The sequence below is a fragment of the Macaca mulatta genome, chromosome 8 (genome assembly GCF_049350105.2).
Source record: "Macaca mulatta isolate MMU2019108-1 chromosome 8, T2T-MMU8v2.0, whole genome shotgun sequence".
Lineage (NCBI taxonomy): Eukaryota > Metazoa > Chordata > Mammalia > Primates > Cercopithecidae > Macaca > Macaca mulatta.
Genome location: NC_133413.1, coordinates 109,501,597 through 109,529,170, shown reverse-complemented (window position 1 = coordinate 109,529,170; position 27,574 = coordinate 109,501,597). Strand labels below are relative to the sequence as shown.

At 35.9% G+C, this 27,574-nt stretch overlaps 1 protein-coding gene across 44 annotated transcripts in view; it reads right to left on the bottom strand.

The window, feature by feature from the left end:
- VPS13B (vacuolar protein sorting 13 homolog B) overlaps positions 1-27,574 on the bottom strand; it is an 856,590-nt gene that overhangs the window by 701,088 nt on the left and 127,928 nt on the right. For all 44 annotated transcript variants that reach the window (XR_013397372.1, XR_013397371.1, XR_013397373.1 and 41 more), the window contains exons 14-16: positions 26,615-26,784; positions 17,846-18,040; positions 1,379-1,503 (exon numbers count right to left, since the gene is read on the bottom strand). Coding sequence is in view for 30 of the 44 variants with exons in the window: in XM_077943895.1 (XP_077800021.1) it covers positions 1,379-1,503; positions 17,846-18,040; positions 26,615-26,784 (490 nt within the window). In the remaining 14 variants the exon portion in view is untranslated. The remainder of the gene's footprint in view (positions 1-1,378; positions 1,504-17,845; positions 18,041-26,614; positions 26,785-27,574) is intronic.

Sequence of the window (27,574 nt, the reverse complement as noted above, 5' to 3'; positions counted from 1 at the left end):
AAGCCTTACTTATTTAAATATTGATTTTATATGAAGGCTATAATCATTTTGAAAAATGTGGACTTTTTTAAAGAAATTAAGAATTTTCTATGGTAAATTGCACTGCTTGCCATAAAACTATTTCAGTCCTAGAAATGATAAATTAATCAGCACATAACTGAGATAATACTTTTCACAAATACCTATGAAAATTGATATCACCATATCAACTGTGACATATCCCAGTTTATTTCTTAATAAATCAGAATATAAAACTTGGCTCAAATGCAACATACCATATATGCCAGTAAAAAGTTAAATCTATATATAACATAATAAATAACATGTGAGAGGTATGGAGGAGTAAGGACAAAATGAAATTTATCATAGAAATTAAGAATTAATAATGGTTTCATTTTATAGAGGAATTGATACTAAGACTTAACTACAACTTTTAAAAAATTTTTCTGTATCAGCAGGTAAAGTTTCTTGAAAATATGAGCAATTATTTTATAATTTCATTTTAAAAGTTACATATTATTAAAGAAACAAATTTTTAGCAACTGAAGTATTTTAGATAAGAAATTAATGCTAATTTTCTAAAGGTTATGTCATTTTTAGTAAAAAACTAATAGAAAAACTATCCTGCAAAAATAAGCTTACTGATTAGAATGAGAACGCAAAAGATATTCTAAATCACATTTTAAATTGGAAAAATGGTTCACTAAAAATTAATTTCATATATTTAAACATTATTTTATATATTTAAACAATATATTAAAAGCATTCCTTTAAACTAAAAATTTATAACTGGTAACTACTGGCTTTCTTTCTGTAAATCTCTTTGAATTGAAGGAAATGTGACCTCCAAATATAGCACTCACTTCTGAATGAAAATGGTAAGGGCTACAATCAATTTCTTACAAAATATAGCTACTAGACATGTAAATACATTCTAACTCTATGTATTGGGTATACTTTTGTCACTGGCTATGAATATATATAAAATTATTATTTAATAGATACATACTTTGGTCTTGAATATTAATTTATAACTTTTTAAAATCTTTATACCCCTCTCTTGAAAAAAAGGCACTTGGTCTTACAGTTCCTATTATAATCTGAAGTAGTATTTTACATACATCCAACATGAATTAACAGTTATTACCCTAATAACAGTTATTGCTATCACAAAAGACACTATGAACTAACAGATTTCAGACACTTAAAAAAGATTTTTAGTGTCTCAGTAAAAGTACAAGTTTAGATATTTTTTTCTAAAGTTTTTTATAAAACTAACATAGGCATAAGACAGAAACATTTGGGCGTTTTTTTCCCTCCTAATAAATGGAAATTAACATAAATCACATTTTAACACATTTTAACATGTAAGACTTACCAGTACGTGGGGAGTTTCAGAAGTTTACCATAAAGAGCAGTGCTGAAAGAGGGAATAATTGGTACAGGTAAGCAGTAAGATCCACTGCAATCCAAAGATGTCAGTCCTGCCTGGAAACCAAATATCTAAAACAAAAAGAAAAGATCCAAGTGTTCAGACAAAGTTTTAATAAGTACAGGATGAAATACATCAGTTTCAATTTGCTTTACAACAGCTGCATACTAAGTATGTTCCAAAGCCTTTTTCCACTTCCCAATCAACATTTTCTTCTATACAATTTGACAGTAGCTCAAAATTAACAAATTTAAATATACAGTATTTATTTCACACCCCGAAAGATCACTGCATTTTTGACAAATTTTTTTAAGTTTCACATTTTACTTCTATACATACTCCTCCTGTACTGTTTAATTATCTGCTAAAATATACATTTTTCCATAAATATAAACCACTGACTGCATTTTCTACACTGTAAGCTATAAATTTTATAAATTAATTTTAATATTTTATGACTAAAATAACATTAACTACAAGAAAAACTGTTTAAAAATGTATTTTGTCTTCAACTTGTATAATGTACACACAAAAAGGATATCGAAAAATATCCTAAAATGTTATTTCTTTCCACTTTCTTTTGTGAAAATAATTGTGAGATTGAGGTTTTAAATCCCAGGAAATTTGGTATATGGCATAAATTACTCTTCATATGTACAAGCATGTTTATGCTTAAAGCAAGCAGATGATACTACAAAATTTTATAAGCAACCCCTGAAATTCCTGGGTACTATATTTGTCATAATAGAAAGAAAAAACATAACATCACATGTTACATGAAATACTGCAGAGAACTGATGATATTTCTGCGTCAATTATTTCTAAAACAACAAAAGATAAATACCTCAGAGTGGAAAAATACACATGGATACAAAACAAAGGATTAAGTAGCTTAACCTCAACATTTGTCTTTAGTTATTATTTTTTATCCCTTGGGTTTATAATGCACTGACTTCCATATCTCTAGAATTAATTTATATCAACTGTGAAGTTCTATAACAAAATATGTTTAAAATATCTTCATAACTGATTTTCAAAATACTATTTAATGAGCATAAAATAATTATCAATTTCTTTAACAGTATTAACCTACTTCCAAATAGTTTCAAAAAGCTACTATACTCCTGACATTCATCAAAATGACAATGTCAAATTATTTCTTACACACTCGGTTTAAGTGAAGAAAACAACATTTTAGAAATAAAACTTTTTAAAATTACATTTTCAAGGAAAACTGCATTGTAAAGAACCTACTTATGTAATTACTATCAAGGAAAATAAAAGTGATGCACCCATCAATACCTATAACCTGGTATTAACCAATAAACAACAGGTACAGAATTGAGAAAGAGATTTGCTTCTAATACTGAAATGATTACTGAAAATCATAACTTCAAATTAAGATATTTCACATTCATTCTTTTTTAAGACCTGTTCTGAGCAACAATGTATGCAAAGTACTCTGCTGGTTTCTGTACAATTTCAGGATTTCTTATTTCCACATAAAGGCCCAATATTCAAAGGATTCTGGAATTTACAGTTATTAATATAACAATACAAAACACATTTTTAAAACAATGTCCAACTGCCAAATATTTCGAGTTATGAATAAAGACAATATTTTATCACCTATGCTCAACTAAGAACTCTCTCAAAGCCACTGTCGAATTTTCCATTAAATGCCTCAACAGTATAATCAGACACTATCTACCAACTGTACTCAGAAGGAAATTGGGTGTAGAGGAGATCCCCTGCTGGCTGCCTGCAGAAATGCAAAGGGCTTCGGGGAAATTGCATACTATTCTGACATTTTTTTTAAAGCCTTTATTATATTTTTGTGTTGTCTAGATATGCTTCTAAGAAAACACTGAAGCAAGTGAAATTACAATAAAAGAGGACCTACTGGACAAAGAAGTTACCTTCTAAATATTGCCAAGTTATTATGAATCGTATTTTGCTTTCTCTATTATCCACCAAATCAACAAGAACAATTTAAAAATAAAATTTTAAGCTCTCTCTTTTAAACTATAGCAATCAGATACACAGATTTACAAAACCTATATAACCTAATAATTTGTCAACATCCCTTGACCAAGACGATAAATACTTAATCTGGAAAAAGAAGAACCAGCAGTGTAAACTGAAGTTGCTTTCATGAAGGATAGTTCACATATTCAAAAACTGGTTTGGTAAATGTTGTAAACTAATAGTCTGGAGCAATAAAAATGTATGAAACAGTAAGTATAACTACCAATAGAAATGTTAGCCAAAGGAAGTTGTAAAGTTGAATAAGAGGACTTATACATCTCCTTAAATAAAAAGTTAAACATGTATTGCCACCTGTTTTTAAAAATCCCAATTAGTAGGCCGGGCGCAGTGGCTCAAGCCTGTAATCCCAGCACTTTGGGAGGCTGAGACGGGTGGATCACGAGGTCAGGAGATCGAGACCATCCTGGCTAACACGGTGAAACCCCGTCTCTACTAAAAAATACAGAAAAACTAGCCAGGCAAGGTGGTGGGCGCCTGTAGTCCCAGCTACTCGGGAGGCTAAAACAGGAGAATGGCGTAAACCTGGGAGGCGGAGCTTGCAGTAAGCTGAGATCAGGCCACTGCACTCCAGCCTGGGCGGCAGAGCAAGACTCCGTCTCAAAAGAAAAAAAAAAAAATCCCAATTAGTAAATAAAAATAAATACATCATCAAGATTTTAACATTTTACAACAAATGTTCTTGAATTAACATCTCAAATAGAAGAAATGGATTTAAAAACATTATAAGGCAACTTATTTCTGTAAGATTTTGCCAAAAATTATCATAAATTAAAATTTGCTATTTTAAAAAGACAAAAGTATAAAAAGCACATGCTAACTATAAATGACAACAAAAACATTATAATTATGACATACAATAAATAATTTTTGTTACTGCCATTATAAAACACATGGTATAATAGTATAATCAGCATTATAAAGATTTGTCCCTTCACTAAAGGGACAAGTAAACATTTCTTTCATTCAAAAGTTGGTATGTATGCAATAATACACTGAAACACATGAAAACTGAAGAAAGAATAACAACTACAGTTGTACAGCATAATAATGAACATTTAACAAAGAAAAACTCTTCAGGGGAAAAGAATGAAACCAAACTCAACCACAGAATTTTAGAGCTCAAACTGCTTAGAGATTATTTAACTCAATCATCTCCTTTTACATGCCAGAAAAATGAAGTCCAAAAGGATTAGGGACATCTTTGAAATCATATATTGCAGTAACAAGTATATGATGCTTCATGTGATGTAGCTCATCTATTAACTCACAATTTCAGCCGACTTTCCTTCCGCCCTCCATTTCCTCCTTCTCGTCACCTAAAAATAAATGGCTGATTCTCTATTTATTCTCAAAGCAAAATAATCTTTCTCACCACCACCTTCCCCCTTCAATCATCAGTAAAGCTACATTTCTCTCCCTTCATCAGCAAATACCTTGAATGAATAGCTCAGAGCAGTGGTCACCAACCTTTTCAGCACCAGGGAATGGTTTCAAAGACAATTTTTCCATGAACGGAAGGTTGGGGGGATAGTTTCAGAATAAAATGTTCCACCTCAGATCATCAGCCACTAGATTCTCATAAGGAGTGTGCAACCTAGATCCCTCACATGCGCAATTCGCGACAGGTTCACTCTCCGATGACAATCTAACACCACCACTGATCTGATAGGAGGCAGAGCTCAAGCAGTAATGCTTGCTTGCTCTGCTGCTCACCTCCTGCCGTGCTGTCAGGTTCCATGGCCCAGGGGTTGGGGAACACTGCTTACACTCTTATCTAGAGATATTTAAATTCCAGAGTTGAATTGGAATGTCCAAATCTTGTTCACAGTTGCTGTTTTTACTGTGACTTGGGAAATCACAGCTGTTGGGGGTCCCTGGCCTAAAATTTGCTATAACGTTTTCATCACCTATTACTTCCTCTTTTTTTTATTATTATTATTATCATACTTTAAGTCCTAGGGTACATGTGCACAACGCGCAGGTTTCTTACGTGTGTATCCATGTGCCATGTTGGTGTGCTGCACCAACTTTACATTAGGTATATCTCCTAATGCTATCCCTTGTCATGTACATTAGGTATATCTCCTAATGCTATCCCTCCCCACTTCCTCCACCCCACGACAGTGTGTCATGTTCGCCTTCCTGCCTCTGTAGACTCCACCTCTGGGGGCAGGGCATAGCCAAACAAAAGGCAGTAGAAAACTCTGCAGATTTAAATGTCTCTGTTGGGCAGCTTTGAAGAGAGTAGTGGTTCTCCCAGCACGAAGTCTGAGATCTGAGAACGGACAGACTGCCTCCTCAAATGGGTCCCAGACCCCCAAGTAGCATAACTGGGAGGCACCCCCCAGTAAGGGAAGACTGACACCTCACATGGCCAGGTACCCCTCTGAGACGAAGTTTCCAGAGGAACAATTAAGCAGCAACATTTGCTGTTCAGCAATACTCGTTGTTCAGCAGTCTCCACTGCTGATACCCAGGCAAACAGGGTCTGGAGTAGACCTCCAGCAAACTCCAACAGACCTGCAGCTGAGGGTTCTGACTGTTAGAAGGAAAACTAAAAAACAGAAAGGACATCCACACCAAAACTCCATCTGTACATCACCATTATCAAAGACCAAAGGTAGATAAAACCACAAAGATGGGGAAAAAACAGAGCAGAAGAGCTGAAAATTCCAAAAATCAGAGCGCCTCTCCCCCTCCAAAGGAATGCAGATCCTCACCAGCAACGGAACAAAGCTGGATGGAGAATGACTTTGACAAGTTGAGAGAAGGCTTCAGACGACCAAACTTCTCCGAGCTAAAGGAGGAAGTTCGAATCCATCGCAAAGAAGCTAAAAACTTTGAAAAAAGATTAAACGAATGGCTCACTGGAATAACCAGTGTAAAGAAGTCCTTAAATGACCTGATGGAGCTGAAAACCATGGCATGAGAACTACATGATGAATGCACAAGCTTCAGTAACCAATTCAAATAACTGCAACAAAGGGTATCCGTGACTGAAGATCAAATGAATGAAATGAAGCAAGAAGTTTAGAGAAAAAAGAGTAAAAAGAGACGAACAAGGTCTCCAAGAAATATGGGACTATGTGAAAAGACCAAATCTACATCTGATTGGTGTACCTGAAAGTGACAGGGAGAACGGAACCAAATTGGAAAACACTCTGCAGGATATTATCCAGGAGAACTTCCCCAACCTAGCAAGGCAGGCCAACATTCAAATTCAGGAAATACAGAGAATGCCACAAAGACACTCCTCGAGAAGGGAAACTCCAAGACACATAATTGTCAGATTCACCAATGTTGAAATGAAGGAAAAAATGTTAACGGCAGCCAGAGAGAAAGGGCGGGTTACACACACAGGTAAGCCCATCAGACGAACAGCAGATCTCTCAGCAGAAACTCTACAAGCCAGAAGAGAGTGGGGGCCAATATTCAACATTCTTAAAGAAAAGAATTTTCAACCCAGAATTTCATATCCAGCTAATCTAAGTATCATAAGTGAAGGAGAAATAAAATCCTTTACAGACAAGCAAAGGCTCAGAGATTTTGTCACCACTACGCCTGCCCTACAAGAGATCCTGAAGGAAGCACTAAACATGGAAAGGAACAACCGGTACCAGTCACTGCAAAAACATGCCAAAATGTAAAGACCATCAATACTAGGAAGAAACTGCATCAACTAACAAGCAAAATAACCAGCTAACATCATAATGACAGGATCAAATTCACATGTAACAATATTAACCTTAAATGTAAATGGGCTAAATGCTCCAATTAAAAGACACAGACTGACAAATTGGATAAAGAGTCAAGACCCATCAGTGTGCTGTATTCAGGAGATCCATCTCACATGAAGAAGCACACATAGGCTCAAAATAAAGGGATGGAGGAAGATCTACCAAGCAAATGGAAAACAAAAAAAGGCAAGGGTTGCAATCCTAGTCTCTGATAAAACAGACTTTAAACCAACAAAGATCAAAAGAGACAAAGAAGGCCATTACATAATGGTAAAGGGGTCAATTCAACAAGAAGAGCTAACTATCCTAAATATATATGAACCCATTACAGGAGCACCCAGATTCACAAAGCAATTCATAAAGAGACTTACAAAGAGACTTAGACTACCACACAATAATAATGGGAGACTTTAACACCACACTGTCAACATTAGACACATCAACGAGACAGAAAGTTAACAAGGATATCCAGGAATTGAACTCAACTCTGCACCAAGTGGACCTAATAGACATATAGAGAACTCTCCACCCCAAATCAACAGAATATACATTCTTCTCAGCACCACATCACACTTATTCCAAAATTGACCACATAGTTGGAAGTAAAGCACTCCTCAGCAAATGTAAAAGAACAGAAATTATAACAAACTGTCTCTCAGACCACAATGCAATCAAACTAGAACTCAGGATTAAGAAACTCACTCAAAACCGCCCAACTACATGGAAACTGAACAACCTGCTCCTGAATGACTAGTAGGTACATAACGAAATGAAGGCAGAAATAAAGATGTTCTTTGAAACTAATGAGAACAAAGACACAACATATCAAAATCTCTGGAACACATTTAAAGCAGTGTGTAGAAGGAAATTTATAGAACTAAATGCCCAAAAGAGAAAGCAGAAAAGATCTAAAACTGACACCTTAACATCACAATTAAAAGAACTAGAGAAGCAAGAGTAAACACATTCAAAAGCTAGCAGAAGGCAAGAAATAACTAAGATCAGAGCAGAACTGAAGGAGACAGAGACACAAAAAACCCTTCAAAAAAATCAATGAAGGCCGGGCGCGGTGGCTCAAGCCCATAATCCCAGCACTTTGGGAGGCCGAGATGGGCGGATCACGAGGTCAGAAGATCGAGACCATCCTGGCTAACACGGTGAAACCCCGTCTCTACTAAAAAATACAAAAAAAACCAGCCGGGCAAGGTGGCGGGTGCCTGTAGTCCCAGCTACTCGGGAGGCTGAGACAGGAGAATGGCGTAAACCTGGGAGGTGGAGCTTGCAGTGAGCTGAGATCTGGCCACTGCACTCCAGCCTAGGTGACAGAGCGAGACTCCATCTCAAAAAAAAAAAAAAAAAAGAGAAAAAAAATCAATGAGTCCAGGAGCTGGTTTTTTGAAAAGATCAACACAATTGACAGACCACTAGCAAGACTAATAAAGAAGAAAAGAGAGAAAAATCAAATAGATGCAATAAAAAATGATAAAGGGGATATCACCACCAATCCCACAGAAATACAAACTACCATCAGAGAATACTATAAACACCTCAAATAAACTAGAAAACCCAGAAGAAATGGATAAATTTCTGGACACATACGCCCTCCCAAGACTAAACCAGGAAGAAACTGAATCCCTGAATAGACCAATAACAGGTTCTGAAATTGAGGCAATAATTAATAGCCTACCAACCAAAAAAAGTCCACAACCAGATGGATTCACAGTCAAATTCTACCAGAGGTACAAGGAGAAGCTGGTACCATTCCTTCTGAGACTATTCCAATCAACAGAAAAAGAGGGAATCCTCCCTAACTCATTTTATGAGGCCAGCATCATCCTCATACCAAAGCCTGGCAAAGACACAACAAAAAAAGAGAATTTTAGACCAGTATCTCTGATGAACATCGATGCAAAAATCCTCAGTAAAATACGGGCAAACCGAATCCAGCAGCACATCAAAAAGCTTATCCACCATGATCAAGTGGGCTTCATCCCTGGGATGCAAGGCTGGTTCAACATATGCAAATCAATAAATGTAATCCAGCATATAAACAGAATCTATTACTTCTTAAACCCTCTCAACCTAGTTTTTGTTTATGTGTCTACTGAAACAAAACAAAATTCTGGATTAAAGCCGATACTACCTTTATGTTTTTCTCCTATGGAGGAAAAAAAAAAGTATTTTCTCTTGATTTTATTTCCACTAGCAATTTAAGCAAGTAAAACTATCAGTCACACTCTGATTTCATTTTCACCACCCAGAATTTTAAAAATAAGAATAGTGACATGCTGTCACTTACATTATTCAAGAAATGAAACACTTCAGAATACATAAAGGATGTTTGCAACTTAACAACAAAAAGACGACCCAATTTTAAAATGGGCCTAAGACTGGAATACATATCTATCCAAAGAAGATATACAAATGACCAAAAGGTAATAAGCACATAAAAAAATGCTCAGTAGCATTAGTCATTATGGAAATACAAATCAAAACCACAGTGAGATACCACTTTAACAACCACTAAGGTTGCTAAGATCACAAAGACAGACAATAACAAACGTGAAAGAGGAAGGAAGTGGAAAAAGAGAAACTCGCACTTATCAGTGGGAGGATAACAAAACAGCCATTCCTTAAAAACCGGTTTGCCAATTCCTAAAAATATTAAAAATACCATATGACCAGGCAACTCCAAACCTAGGTATACCTAAGAGAAATGAAAACCTATGCTCACGTAAAAATTTAGACATGAATATTCATAGGTGTATTATTCCTAATAGCCAAAGAGTGGAAACAACCCAAATGTCCATCAATGGATAAATGAATAGATAAACTGCAGTAGTATACCCATGCAATGAAATATTATCATTCAGGCATAAAAATGAAGTACTTTTTATAGGTCTTACATTTAGGTCTCTGTTCAATTTTAAGTATTTTTTTTTAATATGGTGTTAAGTAAGGGTCCAACTTCATTCTTTTGCATATGCATATCCAGTTTTCCCGGCACCATTTGCTAAAAAGACTGTCCTTTCCCATTTAACAGTCTTGACACTTGTCAAAAATCATTTGACCACATACACAATGGTTTATTGCTGGGCACTGCATTCTTTTCCACTGGTCTATGTGTCTGTTTTTACACTAATACCACACTGCTTTGATTACTATAGCTCTGTAGTAGCTTCTGGAATCAGTAAGAGTGAGTCCTTCAGCTTTGTGCTTTTTCAAGATTGTTTTGGTTATTCGGGGTCTCTTGAGAGTCCATATGAATTTTAGGCTGAGTTTTTCTACTTCTGCAAAAAACATTGGAATTGTAATAGAGATTGCACTGAATGTGTAGAATGGATAGCATGGACAATATTAAGTCTTCCAATTCAAAAAGATGAGATGCATTTCCATTTATGTATATCTTACTTCCTTTCAGCTATGTTTTGTGGTTCTTACTGTAAAAGTCTCTCACTTCCTTGGTTAAGTTAATTCGTAAACAATATACCTCTAAGAAAACAGCAAAAACCAACTACAGCCTACAGGCCAAATCCCACACACTGCTTGTTCTGGGATAGCCTACAAGGAAAAAATAATGTTTACACAAAAACATTTATAATCAACGTGGTGGGAACAATAAGTTGAAATCCCAATTAGGTGATATGTTGGCCCTCCAAAAAGAATTCCATTCTTCTCATTAATAAAACTGTATTACCTGGCCGGGCACGGTGGCTCATGCCTGTAATCTCAGCACTTTAGGAGGCAGAGGTAGAGGTGGGCTGATCATGAGATTAGGAGTTCGAGACCAGCCTGGCCAACATAGTGAAGTCCCGTCTCTACCAAAAACACAAAAAATTAGCCAGGAGTGGTGGCACGCACATGTAATCCCAGCTACTCGGGAGGCTGAGGCAGGAGAATCACTTGAACCAGGGAGGCAGAGGTTGCAGTGAGCCAAGATCACGCCATTGCACTCCAGCCAGGGCAACACTGCAAGACTCCATCTCAAAAAAATAAATAAAAGAACAATAAAACTGTGTACTACCCAAAAACTGTACTCAATTATTACATCTTGAATATTATAAACTCAAAATTTGTAAAATTTGTTCTCTCTTGTCATTTAAGTTCCTACCTAATATCCTCAATTTTGCCACTTGGTCTACAAAGACTAAAATATATACTGAGCCTGCAGGCAAAATTTTGCTGACCCCTGCTGTAGGGTATACACAGAAAATTGGAAGAAATGGGTGGTAAGGTAGATGTGCTTTCAAATGTATTACCTGCTGCTACTTCCAAAATAAATATGCCAATTTATGTAACCATAAAATGTGTATGAAAATAGTATTTCCTCCAAATCCCTTGGGATTTTTTTGAGGTCAAAAATTAATAGATCCAAAGAATCCAAAGGGTTTTCATCCTACTCTAACTCCTTATTCTGTCTGAAGTATGTATTGTAGCTGATCCTTATGAATAATACGGCCTTAAAGTTATATACTATTCTACAAATTACACAATGCAGTCGCATTACCAAATGTTCTACAGATGTTTCAAATATCAGATGCCTTGAAACTCTTAGCTACTCGATACCATACATATTCAAAGGATGGGTTTGCCAGATACATAAAGAGGACTTGGTAAGCCATAAGAAAGCGTCATGTCTCAGGGAAAGGAGGTTGAAGAGATGTCAGGCAAAGCATACAAAATTTCAATTAGATAGGAAAAATGAAGTTAAAGGATCTATTGTACAACATGAAGACTATAGTAAATAACAATGCATTCTATTAAAAAATCAATGACAGCAGATTTAAACTGTTCTCACCACAAAAATGATAAGTATGTGATATATGTTAGCTAAATTGAGCTATTTCAAAATGTACACATATTTCAAAACATGTTATAAACAATAAATACATACAATTTTGTCAATTACATATAAAAGGAATTTTTCATCTGCATATTTTCCATATAGATCCATGCCAACTCTCCCAACTGGTAAATTTTATTACATGAAGTGGGAATTATGAATAATTTAATCATATAGCCAATACAGTCAAGGTTAAGTATACAAAATTAAAACTCAAGCATTTAAATATTTAATTGAAAATTACATATGAACTAAAATGCCAAACACATGAATCCTCCACTGTACTACTGTAACATGATAACACTAAAACTTTAAAAACTTCCTCAAAGGCTACTGAAATCATCCCAAGTAATATGAACTGCTATAAACTTTATAGCAAACTGGTAAATGGAGTCACATCACAATAGCCATATTAAAAAAAAAAAAAAAACTCTACCAAATCCTGAAAGTATTAAAATATCCTGTGTCACAGTAGAAGTACGAAAATGAAATGAAATATTCAAGACAGGATTCAAGGCTTTATTTTCATAAGTATTTACTATTCCTGGCCGGGCGCAGTGGCTCACACCTGTAATCCCAGCACTTTGGGAGGTCGAGGTGGGCAGATCTACTTGAGGCCAAGAGTTTGAGACCAGCCTGGTTAACATGGTGAGACCCTGCCTCTACTAAAAATACAAAAATTAGCTGGGTGTGGTGGTGCACACCTATAATCCTAGCTACTTGGGAGGCTGAGGCAGGAGAATCACCTGAACCTAGGAAATGGAGGTTACAGTGAGCCGAGATTGTGCCATTGCACTCCAGACAGAGTGTGACTCTGTCTCAAAAAAAAAAAAGGATTTAGTACTCTTAACACTAGTGAATGGTTTTCCTACACACATTATGCTATTCCCACTTTGCCTAACACTTCACTTGTTGAGACATTAAACTTAACCATTATGACTGTATTCAACCAGGCCAAAATATAAAAGAAAACTAGACAGCATGTGTAGCAAAGGCCCTTTATCCAAAATATAACTATATCGGCAGTACACTGTAAATAACTTTTACATTACACTGGAAATATGAGTTTTAACATATTGACAAGTAGAAATGGTAAAGAACTATTCCAATAAATTTTATGTCAGTATGGATGGTGACTATAGTGACAACCAATGGTTTTGGTGAACATCCTCCTTCTGTATAGAGACACACTTTATTTATCTATAAGCCGAATGTCAATGTGTTATGTTGACTGCATATTAACTGATACTTGCATATACTGGGTTAAATAAAATATATTATTGACATGAAAAAACAAAGCAAATATTCTTAACATTGTAATCTGATACGAAGGTTGTACCAATATTTTTTAAAATTGTCCACTTCTATGTATTAATTACGACAATAAATTAAAAAGCTTAAGTATAAAGCATTGAATCTGAAAATTGTAAAGTATACAGCATTGTAAAGTATAAAGTACATTTATAATCTTTATATCTAGGTTTTAAAAATATCTCTGCTACTCTCCATATGACATAAAACATTATGGTAGATCACTAAAATAAAGGCCCCAATGAGTCACACTTCCCTGTGTCTACACCCTTTTGCAACATGATCTGTTGTTCTTCCACCAAAGGAGCCAGCCTTGAGAAAAAAGGCTTTGCAAAAACAACCAAGAAAACATGTTCTTCTAGTCTGCATGGTTTGACAACAGTCTAATGTTAATATCTTACATTTATATACACCTGCAGGTGATCTAAAACTGGTATCTTGAAATTGGTTTATTTCTGCGTTATAGATACACAAATACTTAAAAACTTTAAAACTTCAAATAAACTAATTAGGCCAAGAGCCTATTTGTGGAGTCCTCTAATCTTTTGATACATTACATGAAAAGCAGTGTTTCTTAGTACTTTTTTTTTTTTTTTGAGACAGGGTCTCACTCTGTTGCCTAAGCTGGAGTGCAGTGGCGCCATCACAACTCACTGCAACCTTGACCTCCTGGGCTCAAGCAAATCTCTCACCTCAGCCTCCAAGGTAGCTGGCACTACAGGCATGCAACCACAACGCCTGGCTAATTTTTGTATTTCTTGTAGAGATCAGGTTTCACCACTTTGCTCAGGGGGGTCTCGACCCCCTGGGCTCAAGTGATCCACCCACCTGAGACTCTCAAAGTGCTGAGATTACAGGTGTTAGCCACCATGCCCAGCCAGTACTGATTCTGAAATTCAACTTTTTATAGTTTTCTTTTGCTCACAAAACAGAAGTGATTGTGTACACACTATTTCTACTTAAACCATACATCCCTGTTTGCTTAGCTAAAACATGTATTGTTCAACATTTGAGGTTATTGTTTGTACATACCTGCATTGGATGTCTTACTTATTTTTTAAAAAATGAAAGAACTGGGAAAAGCTACCAATAATTCACTTTACATAACCAGATAGACATATCCAGGAGATACTGCAAGTTCCACATCACCACAATACAACAAATATCACAAAAATTTTTGGTTTCCCAGTACATATAATAAAAGTTATGTATACATTTATACTGTAGTCTATTAAGTGTGCAATAACATTATGTCAAAAAAAAAAACTTATATACCTTAAATAAAAAGCACTTTGTTGGCTGGGCACAGTGGTTCACACCTGTAATCATAGCACTTTGGGAAGCAAGGCTCAGGAATTCGAGACCAGTCTGGGCAATGCGGTAAAACCCCATCTTACCAAAAATATAAAAAATTAGCTGAGCATGGGGATATGCACCTGTGGTCCCAGTACCTGGGAAACTGAGATGGGAGAATCGCTTGAGCCCAGGAGGTGGAGGTTGCAGTGGGCCAAGATCGTGCCACTGCATGCCAGGCTGGGTGACAGAGTAAGACCCTGCCCCCACCCCTTACAAAAAATACTTTATTGCTAAAAAATGCTAATGACCATCTCAACCTTCAGCAAGTAATAACCTTTTTGCCTTGATGTTCATGGCTGCTTACTAATCAGGATGATGGTTGCTAAAATTGGTGGGGGTAGCTGCAGCAATTTCTAAAAATAAGATAACAATCAAGTTTGCCATACTGATTAACTCTTCCTTTCATGAAAGATTTCTCCATAGCAGGCAATGATGATTAATTGAGGTTTGATGGCATTTTACCAGTAGTAAAACTTCTATCAAAATTGGAGTCAATCCTCTCAAACCATGCCATTGCTTTATCAACCAAGTTTACAGAACTTTTTAAATTCTCTGTAATCATTTAACAATACTCCCAGCATCTTCCCCAGGAGTAATTGCCATCTCCAGCAATCACTTTCTTTGCTTATCCATAAGAAGCAACTCCTCCTCCATTCAAGTTTTATCATGAGATTGCAGCAATTCAGTCATATCTTCAGAAACCAATTCTAGTTCTCTTGCTGTTTCCATTACATCTGCAGTTACTTCCTCCATGGAAGGCTTGAACCCCTCAAAGTCATCCATGAGGACTGAAATCAACTTCTTCCAAACTCTTGTTAATGTAAATAGTTTGACCTCCTTCTATGAATCATAAATATTCTTAATAGCATAGCATCTAGATTGATGAATCTTTCCAGAAGGTTTTCAATTTGCTTTGCCCAGGTCTTTCAGAAGAATCGCTATCTATGGTAGCTATAAGCCTTACAAAATATATTTCTTAAATAATAAGACCAGAGTCAAAATTACTCTTGATCCACAGGCTATGGAATGAATATCATGTTAACGGCATGAAAACAATGTGCATCTCCCTGTACATCTTCATCAAAGGTGTAGGGTGACCAGGAGCATTGTCCGTGAGTGCTAATATTTTAAGAGGCGTCTTTTCTGGGCAGTAGGTCTCCACAGACAAAATATTTAGTAAACCATGCCGTAAACAGATGTACTATCATTAGGCTTTATTGTTTCATTTATAGAGCATAAGCAGTGAAGATTTAGCATAATTCTTAAGGCACTTTGGATTTTCAGAATGGTAGATGAGCATTATCTTCAACTTAAAAAGTCACCAGGTACATTAGCCCCTAATGAGAGAGTCAGCATCTTGCCCTCTCACCCAGGCTGAAGTGCAATGACCTGATCTTGGCTCACTGCAACCTCTGCCTCCCAGGTTCAGGCAATTCTCCTGCCTCAGACTCCTGAGTAGCTGAGATTACAGGCACACACCATCACGCCCAGCTAATATTTTTGTATCTTTAGTAGAGATGGGATTTCACCATGTTGGCCAGGCTGGTCTCAATCTAATGACCTCATGATCCGCCCGCCTCAGCCTCCAAAAGAGCTGGGATTACAGGCATGAGCCACCGTGCCCGGCCGCCTTTTGAAGTTTTGAAGCAAAGCATTGACTTCTCTCTAGCTATGTAAGTCCTAGATGGCATCTTCATCCAAGAGAAGGTATTTCGTCTACATTGAAAATCTGTTTAGTGTAGCCACCTTCATCAATTAATTGAGCTAGATATGGATAACTTGCTCTAGTTTCTAGGTCAGCACTTGCTGTTTCACCTTGCACTTTTATGTTATGGAGATGGCTTCTCTTACACTTCATGAACCAACCTCTGCTAGCTTCAAATTTTTCTTCTGCAGCTTTCTCAAGTCTCTCAGCATTTACAGAATTGAAGAGAGTTAGGGCCTTGCTTTTCATTTAAGGGAATGTTGTAACTGGTTTGATCTGCTATCTGGACCACTCAAACTTTATAACAACAATAAGGCTATTTCACTTTCTTGTCATTCCTGTGTTCACTGGAGTAGCACTTTTAATTTCCTGGAGACTTTTCCTTTCAATTCACAACTTGGCTGTTTTGCAAAACAGGCTTAGCTTTCAGGCCTCATCTTGGCTTTTGACACGCCTTCTTCACGATGCTTAATTATTTCTAGCTTTTGATTTAAAGTAGAGTTATGGGACTCTTCCTTTCACTTGAACATTTACAGGTCATTGTAGGGCTATTAATTGGCTTAACTTCAATATTGTTGTGTCTCAAGGATTAGGATAAGGGAAGGAGAAGGGGGAACTGGTCAGTGGAGGACCCAGAACACACACAACATTTACTAAGTTCACCATCTTAAATGGGTGTACTTCTTGGTACCCGAAAAACAATTACAATAGTAACATCAAAGAACAGTGATGACAGATCACAATGCTAAAATAATAATGAAAACTTGTGAAATATTGGGAGAATTACCAAAATATGACACAGAGACACGAAGTGAGCACGTTATTGAAAAAATGGCACCAAAGCTTTGCTTAATGCAAGACTGCCACAAACCTTCAATTTGTTAAAACACACACACACACACAATATTACTATGAAGTACAATAAAGTAATGCATGATAAAATGGCATATGTCTGTATAGAAAATAAATTGTCCTTGCATCAATAAATTAACATGAATTAAATAAAGGTGACAAAAAAAAGTTTTAAGCCCTCTTTATGCCTCATTATGCCTCACATAAATGCTCCCTTCAAAAAAGCATGAGTTTTCAAAGCATCCATATTAAACTGAGTGCTCTTTCACATTGCTTATAAAAATTACCATCAATGATAAGTAAAATCATTCAAAAGTTATAATTAACTATTCATTTATAAATATCAAGCTACTAATCTCACAAAATTGAGAAATCTTTAAAATAAGTATATTTTTATTACTTATTTTAATTTATTGGAATAAATAAATCTTATTTCTTATTTAAATCTTACCTTTTAGAGTACTATTTCTCTGAAATTACAACATCAAGAAAAAAGAAACTTATGTGATGATCCCACAGCCAAACCCATGCTAACAAACAAGAAAATTCACTTTTCATACCTTAAGATAGCAGTGTACATAACAATAATGAAGCAGGTTATCAGAAGGCTGAGTAAGGCTGCTGACCACATGCACCAACTGTTCAGCATACATCGGCACTGAATGTTCCACATTAATTTTATCCACCAATATTCGAATGGATGGCAAAGGCCGAAGAGACTGGAAGTTTGTAGTGTTCATGAAGTTACTTGAGTTCTAGAAAACAAAAGTGTTCGCTTTATATTTTAAAAGTGGAGCAGTGACTGAGTTGCAATTCCCTCTATACACGCTTCAGATCTGCACATTTGCAGTGATATCCAATCAATCTAGAAATGATGCCTTTCTACAGAACTCTCTTGCCATAACCAAATAACAAATGTCTTTCTATATATATTAAATATGTCCCAGACTTCAAAGAATGCATATTTTTTGCAAATTTATCATTGCCCTTTCAGTTCAAGTTTTTTTTCTTTCTCAGTCAACTAGAATAGTATCACTACATGCCTCAGTATGATGAAGATATTGTATTAAGCTTAATTATTCCAAAATGTATCTATATATCCAAGAGTCAGCATATTTTATTTTAATCTCTTTTATTCACATTTAGCTGACTAAGGAACTAAATGGACTATCCCACACTATGTCAAAAACATTCACCATAAGCAATGTTTGCAGGAAAGAAAAATTCCTGATCTGTACCATATCTACTAACAATACACATGTTAAGGGCTCACAAAGTCCTAAGAATCTTGAGGATGGCACAGTATTCTCAGTTTTACAGAATCTTTCTGAGCTTTCAAATAAATACAGGTAAGTTTCAAGATGTCCAGCGTATGTACGCTGAGTGGCAAATGACCCATCCTAGAACTCACTCACTCACTCCCTTAAAATGCTCTACCTGTGGTTCTCAATGAGGAACACCATGACTTTCCATCCAGAAGAATAAGAAAAAATGCAAGAAGAGCAGTTTCATTGCTTTGTCTGTCTTTCATTGTTACAATAATATTGGCCTTTAGCAGGTATTGGCCAAAGATGGTAAATGCTACATAATAATTCTCCAATCCAAAAAACCAAAAGTGCCATTACTGAGAATCACTGTGCTTAAAACTAAGTTGAAAATACAATCCTGATTTTTTACTCATTACCAATAATTTTAAAACCACCATTTATTTAGGAATTACGTTGCTTTTTTAAGTGATTTTCTTTGGGATTACTAAAAATAACACAGAATAAAGCACACAAATCTGAAGGTTAGAGCTGAATGAATTTTTACATCTGTAACCACCACCCATCTGAAGCACCCTACAAGGCTGTGCCATGTCCCTTTCAAGGCAATACTAAATCCTCAACAGACGTAGCTAATCACTTCAATCGCCACAGATTAGTTTTCTCTTTTCTTGAACTTCATATAAATGAAATCACATGGTATATAATTTTTCACTCAAGATTACACCTGTGAGAATTATCTGTGTTGTTCTTTCTTTCAGTTCACACTTTTATCATTATGAAGTGGCTCTCTTTATTTGTAGTAATACTTCTTACCTTAAAATCAACTTTATCTCTTAGTAAAACAGCCAGGCTATCTTTCTTCTGGTTAGCATTTAAATGGTATATTTTTTCCATCCTTTTCCTTCAAACCTGTATCCTTACATTTTCCAGTTTCACAATTTAATTTGGTGCTTTTTTTAATGGATTGAGGTCTCTCTGGAAATCTTCCACCTTTTTGCCTTTTTCCTTAAGCAATTAACCATAAAGTCCATGTCTAACAACTCTAATACCTTAATCATCTCTAAGTCTATTTATATTACTGATTTTTTATATTTAATTCAATTGGTTCTATTTTTAGTATACCTCATAATTTTGTATCAAGCAGATAACATCATGGATAAAAAATTATAATGGCTTTGATAATGCTATCTTCCCCTAAAGTAAGTTAACTATTATTTGGCAAGCAAACAGAATACAAGTATATCATCATGGTCCTATTCAAGACTGGAATTAGGCTTTCTTAGACTAATCTATTTCAATCTGTATTTATTCCTACGGTGTGGCCCTTATGAGGTCTCAAAGGAAGGCCCAGGTGCTAACGTGGCAGTGCCTGAACTCTAATTGCAGATGCACAGTACCATGCAAATAGTCAAACTTATACTTTGCTTTCTGCTGCGTTTCCCGAAGTCTTGCATTACACACGGGCAGCTTAGGAACTAGCCAACAATCTAAATGAAATTTTATACAAATTTGTGGGCTGCCATCTGAGTAAGGTCTCCTTGTTAGCATTTTTCCCTTTGACAGGCATACTGGAAGACCAGACATGGCGAACAAAAGAATCTCTAAGCTTGAAGGTATCTCAGTAGAAATTGCCAAAACTGAAAAGCAAACCCAAAAAACCCCAGAATATTTAAGAACTGTGGGACAACTACAAAAGATGTAACATACACGTAATAAGAATTCCACAAGAGAAGAAAAGAGAGAAAGAAACGGAAGAAACATCTGAAACAATAATGACTGAGAGTTTCCTCAAATTAATGTCAGACACCAAACCAGAAACCCAGGAAACTCAGAGAACACCAAGCAGGATAAATGAAAAAAAAAAAAAAAAATCCCACACACAGACACATCATTTTCAAATCATAGAAATCAAAGATAAAGTCCCCCAAAAAAATCCACAGAAAAAAATACATCTTACTTATAGAGGAGCAATGATATGAATTACACTTGACCGCCACTCAAAAATGACGTAAGCAAGAAGAGAGTAAAATAAAGTATTTTAAGAGGAAAAAAACCTACAAACCTAGAATTCCATACTCCATGAAATTATCCTTCAAAAGGAGAAAAAAAGACTTTCTCAGACAAAAAAAAAAAAAAAAATTCAGAGAATTTGTTTCCAGTATATCTGCCTTATTAGAAGTGTTAAAAAAAAATTCTTCAGAGAGAAGAAAAATGATAAAGGTCAGAATTTCACATCTATATTAAAAAAAAAAGCATCAGAAAAGGCAAAAGGTAAAAAAAAAAGACTTTTAATTTTTATTATTCTTAATTGATCTAATAAATTTGGTCAAAATAATAACAGTAATATGTATTTAATTATGTATGATTGTGTGTAGCAGGCTTATGAATGCTTACATAAAAGTAAAATGAATTACAGCAATGATACAAGAAACAGGATGGCAGAATTAGTATTTCTTTTACTATAAGAAACTCTGACTACCTGTAAAGTGGTATGGTGTTATTTGAAAGTGGACTTGAATTAGCTGTAAAAATATAATGCAAATTCTAGGACAAACACTAAAAAGAAGTATAACAGGTAGGTTAATAGAGGAGAGAAAATCAAATAATATGAAATGCTCATTTAAACCACAAAAGGCCAAAAAAGAGTGGAAGATAAAATCAGGAACAAATAACAAGGGCAAAAACTAGAAAATGGCAAGAAGTATGGTTGATATTAGTCCAATTACATCAATAATAACTTCTTATCAATGGTCTAAATGCATCAATTAAAAGACAGATTGTCAAGGCAGCTAAAGATACAAGACCCAACTATATATTGTCTACGAAAAAAAACCTACTTTTTAAAAAAAAATTTCATATGTACTTATTTGAGACAGGGTCTCACTCTGTCACCCAGGCTGGAGTGCAGTGGTGCGATCATGGCTCACTGCAGCCTCAACCTCCAGGGCTCAGGTGATCCTCTCAACTCAGCCTCCCAAGTAGCTGGAACTACAGACACACACCAGCATGCCTAGCTAATTTTTGTATTTTTTTGTAGAGACAGGGTTTCACCCAAGTTGGTCTCAAACTTCTGGGCTCAAGCGATCAGTCCACTTCTGCCTCCCAAAGCGCTGGGATTACAAGCATGAGCCACCACACCCAGTCAAAACCCACTTTAAATATGAAGACATGTGTAGATTAAAAGAAAATAGAGAAACACATACCATACTAAAACTAATCAAAAGAGAGTGGAATGGCTATATTAATTTCAGACAGAACAAAAATCAGACCAGGGAAAGCAATCAGAGATAAAGAAGGGATTAAGTAATGATAAAGGTGTCAATTCTGTAAAAAGACATCGGTCCCTAACATGGATGTGCCTAAAGACACAGTGTCAAAATACATAAAGCAAAGAGTGATAAAATTTCAGGGAAAAAACTCGACAAACCCACTATTTTAGTTGGAGACTTCAGTATCCCTCTATCAGATATAATTAGTTCCAACAGACAGAAAATCAGTAAGGACATAATTGAATTTATAATCAACCAGATATAATACACATCAGTGGACTGCTTCATACAGCAACAACAGAGTACACATTCTTCTAAAGCTTACATAGAATAGTCACCAACACAGACACATTCTAAGCCATAAAACACACCTAAACAAATTTAAAAGAAATCATACAATGTCTGCTATCAGACCATAATGGAATTAAACTAAAAATCAGTAACATAACTAAAAAATGTCAAAATATTTGGAGATTTAAAAACATACTTCTAAAGAACACAAGTCAAAGAAAAAATCTCAAGAGAAATAAAAAATACTTTGAATTAAATGAAAACAAAAATCCAACTTATCAAAATTTGTAGCGTGTAGTGAAAGCAATGCTTAGAGGGAAGTTTATAGTATTGAGTTCATATATTACAAAAAAGGAAAATCTAAAATCAATCACCTAAGCTTACACTTTAGGAAATTAAATAAATCCAAAATAAGAAGAAAAGAATTAAAATCAAAACAGAAATCAATGAAATCGAAAACAGAGAACAGAATCAACAGAGAAACAAAACCAAAAGCTGGCTCAATAAAAATCAGTATAAGCCTCTCTAGCCAGGTTGAGAAAAAGAGTAAGAGGATACAAATCCTAATGTTAGAAATGAAAGAGGAACATTGTTACGAATTCCAAAGACACTAAAATGATAATTTTTAAAATACTAAAGACAGGCCAGGTGCGGTAGCCCACGCCTATAATCGCAGCACTTTGGGACGCCAAGGTGAGCAGATCACCTGAGGTTGGGAGTTCAAGACCAGCCTGACCAACACAGAGAAACCCCGTCTCTACTAAAAATACAAAATTAGCCAGGCATAGTGGCGCATGCCTGTAATCCCAACTACTCAGTAGGCTGAGCAAGGAGAATCGCTTGAACCCAGGAGGCAGAGGTTGCTGTGAGCCGAGATCATGCCATTGCACTCCAGCCTGGGCAACAAAAGTGAAATTCCGTCTCAAAAAAAAAAAGAAAGAAATACTATAAACTCTATGCCTACAAATTTGATAACCTAGATGAGATGGACCAATTCTTAAAAGATACAAGCTGATGACCTTGGGTATAGTGATGACTTTTAGATATAACACCAGAGGCACAATCTATAAAACAAAGAATTGATAAGCAGGACTTCACTAAAATTTCACAATTTCTGCTCTGCAAAATACAAGAAAATTAAAAGACAAGCCACAGATTGGGGGAAAATATTTGCAAAAGACCTATCTGATAAAGGACTGTTACCCAAAATGTACAAGGAATCCTTAAAATTCAATATTAAGAAAACAAACAACTCTTAAAAAATGGGGAATAGATCTGAAGAGATACCTCACCAAAGAAGATATACAGATGGCAAATAAGCATATGAAATGATGTTCCACACCATATGTCATCAAGGAAATAAAACTAAAAACAACGAGACACCATTACACATGTCTTAGAATGACAAAGAACCGAAGCACTAGCAACATCAAATGTTGGTAGGGCTGTGTAGAAACAGGAACTCTTATTCACTCCTGGCAGGAATGCAAAATCATACTGCCACTTTGGAAGACAATTTGGCAGCTTCTTACAAAACTAAACATACTTTTAGCATACAGTCCATCAATCACACTCCTTGGTATTTACCCAAAGGAGTTGAAAACATGCCCACACCAAAACTTGCACATGGATGTATATGCCTGTTTTACTCACAACTCTCAAAACTTGAAAGCAACCAAGATGTCCTTCAGTAGGTGAATGGATAAGCAAATTGTGGTACATCCATAATGGAGTATTAGTAAGTGCAAAGAAGAAATCAGCTATCAAGTCATGAAAAGCCAAAGAGGAACCTTAAATCCATATTACTAAGTAAAAGAAGCCAATGTGAAAAGGCTACATACTATATGATTCCAACTATATGACAGTCTAGAAAAGGCAAAACTGTGAGGAAAGTAAAAAGATCAGTGGTTGCCAGTGGTTAGGGAGAAGAGATGAATAGGCAGAGCACAAAGGATTTTTTGGGAATTGAAACTACTCTATGTGATATTGCCATAGTAGATAATTATACATGAGTCAACACTCATAGAACATAAAACACCAAGAGTGAACCCTAATATAAACTGTGGACTCTGGGTGATAATGATGTGTCAATATAGGTTCATCAATTATAACAAATATACTATTCTGTTGAGGGATGTTGACAATGGGGGAAGCTATGTATGTGGGGGGGTGAGTTTATGAAAAATCTCTGTACCACTTTCACTCTGCTTTGTGAATCTAAAACTACTCTAAAAAATAGTATCTATTTAAAAAAATCAGATGATAGCAAAAACAGAAATGATAAAACGCAGACATATTTTAATTGTCTCCAGTGAAATTTTCTCTACATGATCTCTTAATCATAATACACTGCCATACTTAATTATGAGTGGCCAATAGGGAGCAAAAATAAAGTTAATGCATATAGTTAATTCCCTCACATAACTTCTTCTTTACAGTTAGGACACTTTTTATTTCTATGGTCATCACTATCAGCGGACACCAACCTTTTTGGCATCAAGGATTAGTTTCATGGAAGACAATTTTTCCACAGACAGGAGAAGGGGTATGGTTTCAGAATGAAATTGTTCCACCTCAGGTCATTAGGTATTAGATTCTCATAAGGAGTGCCAACCTAGATCCCTTGCAAGCACAGTTCACAGTAGAGTTTGTGCTCCTATGAGAATTGAATGCCGTCGCTGATCTCACAGGAGGCACAGCTCAGGTGGTAATGCTCGCTCACCCACCACTCACCACCTCCTCTGAAACTCGGCTCCTAACAGGCAACTAACCAGTATTGGTCCACATCTCAGGAGTTGGGGACCCTGATCATTATACGAACATCAAAAGAAATATATCCCAAAAAAGACAGATAGGCCGGGTGTGGTGGCTCATGCCTGTAATCCCAGCACTTTGGAAGGCTGAGGCGGGTGGATCGCCTGAGGTCAGGAGTTCAAGACCTGCCTGACCAATATGGTGAAACCCTGTCTCTACTAAAAATATAAAAATTAGTCGGGCGTGGTGGCATGCACCCATAGTCCAAGCTACTCAGGAGTCTGAGACAGAAGAGTTGCATGAATCCAGGAGGCGTAGGTTGCAGTGAGCCGAGATTTCACCACTGCACTCCAGCCTAGGCAACAGAGCAAGAGTCCGTCTCAAAAAGCAAACAAACAAATAAGGCCTTGTATGTATAAGTTAAATTCAGAAAGCAACACATTGTACATGGACCATGAACAAATATTAAGCATTCTCAACAATTATGGCAGACATCACTCAGTTCCTAATACATGCAAAATAGTTTACATACATTATTTCAATGAATATTTAAAATAATCCTAGGAGCTAAGTACTGTGGTGGGACTGGTCTGTACCAGCATCCTGATAATGTTATACAAATCCATGCCATGAAGGCAATACTCAACCACAGCAGATCTTGGTAGAATATCCTGTGATACCCTAAAAACAGAGGATAATATGTGGTCTTGTGAGGAGCTGCTAAAAGAGCATTTCTCATTCACCTTCCCATCTTGAGAGAGGCTGCCATGAAACAGTGTCTCATCAGCATTCCTCATTCAGCTGAGTTATGGGCTTTCGACGTATGCTAAGCTACACCACTGCTTAGCTGCAGTATGAAACTGAATTGTTGCCAACAGGGTGCCCCACGATATACCAATAGAAGTCATTTGGCCCTTTGGTTACAGGTTGTCCTATGGAACAAGGGACAGGGGAGCTTGCACCATTACTGACTTTGCTTCTGCTGTCTATGTAAGTAATAAACTGTCTGAATCTAGGCAGGCTGACAGTTTTACTGGCTAAAACTAAAATAGTCAGTCTGCTTGAAAAAATATAATTGTTCTCTTTCTGAGAAGAGGAAAACAAGGCTTAGAGATATAAAGTAATTGTCTGTGGCATTATAGCTGGTATACGGTCTGACTTCTACACCCATATTCTTCAACATTTCTTTATACACCCTCAAGCTCAAGTTTATTTTATTAAAAATATAAATGTAAAATTACATTTTAAAAATTAACATAGTTAATTTTTAGTTCATAGTTACATTGCTTTTACTTCATCATGGATAACTATATAAGCAGACACTTCTATCTTTTTCTTTTTTTTTTTTTGAGACAGGGTCACACTGTGACACCCAGGCTGAAGTGTAGTGGCGTGATCATAGTTCACTGCAGCCTCAAACTTCTGGGTTCAAGCAGTCCTCCCACCTCAGCCTCCTGGAGAGCTGGGAATACAGGCATGTGCCACCATGCCTAACTTTTTATTTTATTTTATTTTATTTTATTTTATTTTATTTTATTTTATTTTAGAGACAAGGTATTGATTGCTATGTGGCCTAGGCTGGTCTCAAACTCTTGGCCTCAAGTATGTATCCTACCCCAGCCTCCTGAATTTCCAGGATTACAGGCTCAAGCCACTGTGCCCAGCTGCAGATATTCTTTCAATAAATGACAAAAAAAAAAAAAATCCATATATGAGGGGAAAAAATATAGCAAATCACAAAATATACCTTTTCTCCCATAATGACAGGTAGCAAATGGTCCAGCAAGTTGAATTCAGCCATGGAAATTGTGCAGGTACATTTGAGGAGAGTAACACTTGTATGTCGAGTAGGAATATATTCCTCTAGAAAAGCTACCTCTTCAGGATTCAGTATTGTTTCATTTTCATCCTTAATATCTAAAATTAAAATGATAAAAACTTAATAAAGAATATTTTTAAATAATTAATATTCTTAAACAACTAAAAAATGAATTAGTTCTCCAAACTATAAGGTCAAATCCTGTTTTTCTTTTCAACAATGAAGCAGGTATAAAACAACAAGTTACCTTTAACAAATGTAAGTTACACTATTCTCGAATGTAAATGTATGTCTTCGTTATTTAAAAATTTACCAGTTTTTTATTTTAATATATCTTTAAGAAATCCCCATTTTCTTTCTTTAAAAGAATAACAGCTTTTGGTCATTAAAATATCATTGAGATAATGAAAAGGCAAGACACAGACTGAGATAAAATATTTGCCACAGACGGATGGGGAGGGGGAAGATCCAGCTCCATGAGGGACTTGTATCTACAGCATATTAAAAACAAAAATAAAAAACCTTCTAAAAATTGTTAAGAAATAGACAATCTCACACCTGTAATCCCAGCATTTTGGGAGGCTGAGGCAGGTGGATCATCTGAGGTCAGGAGTTCGAAACCAGCCTGGTCAATATGGTGAAACCCCATCCCTACCAAAAATACAAAAATTAGCCAGGGATGGTGGCAGACACCTGTAATCCCAGCTATTCAGGAGGCTGAGGCAGGAGAATTGCTTGAACCCAGGAAGCAGAGGTTGCAGGGAGCTGAGATCACACCATGGCACTCCAGCCTGAGCAACAGGAGAAAAACTGTCTCAAGAAAAAAAAAAAAAAAAATTGACAATCTTTATTCTGAGATTGTGTTTTTCTACAATTTCACATTAAAAT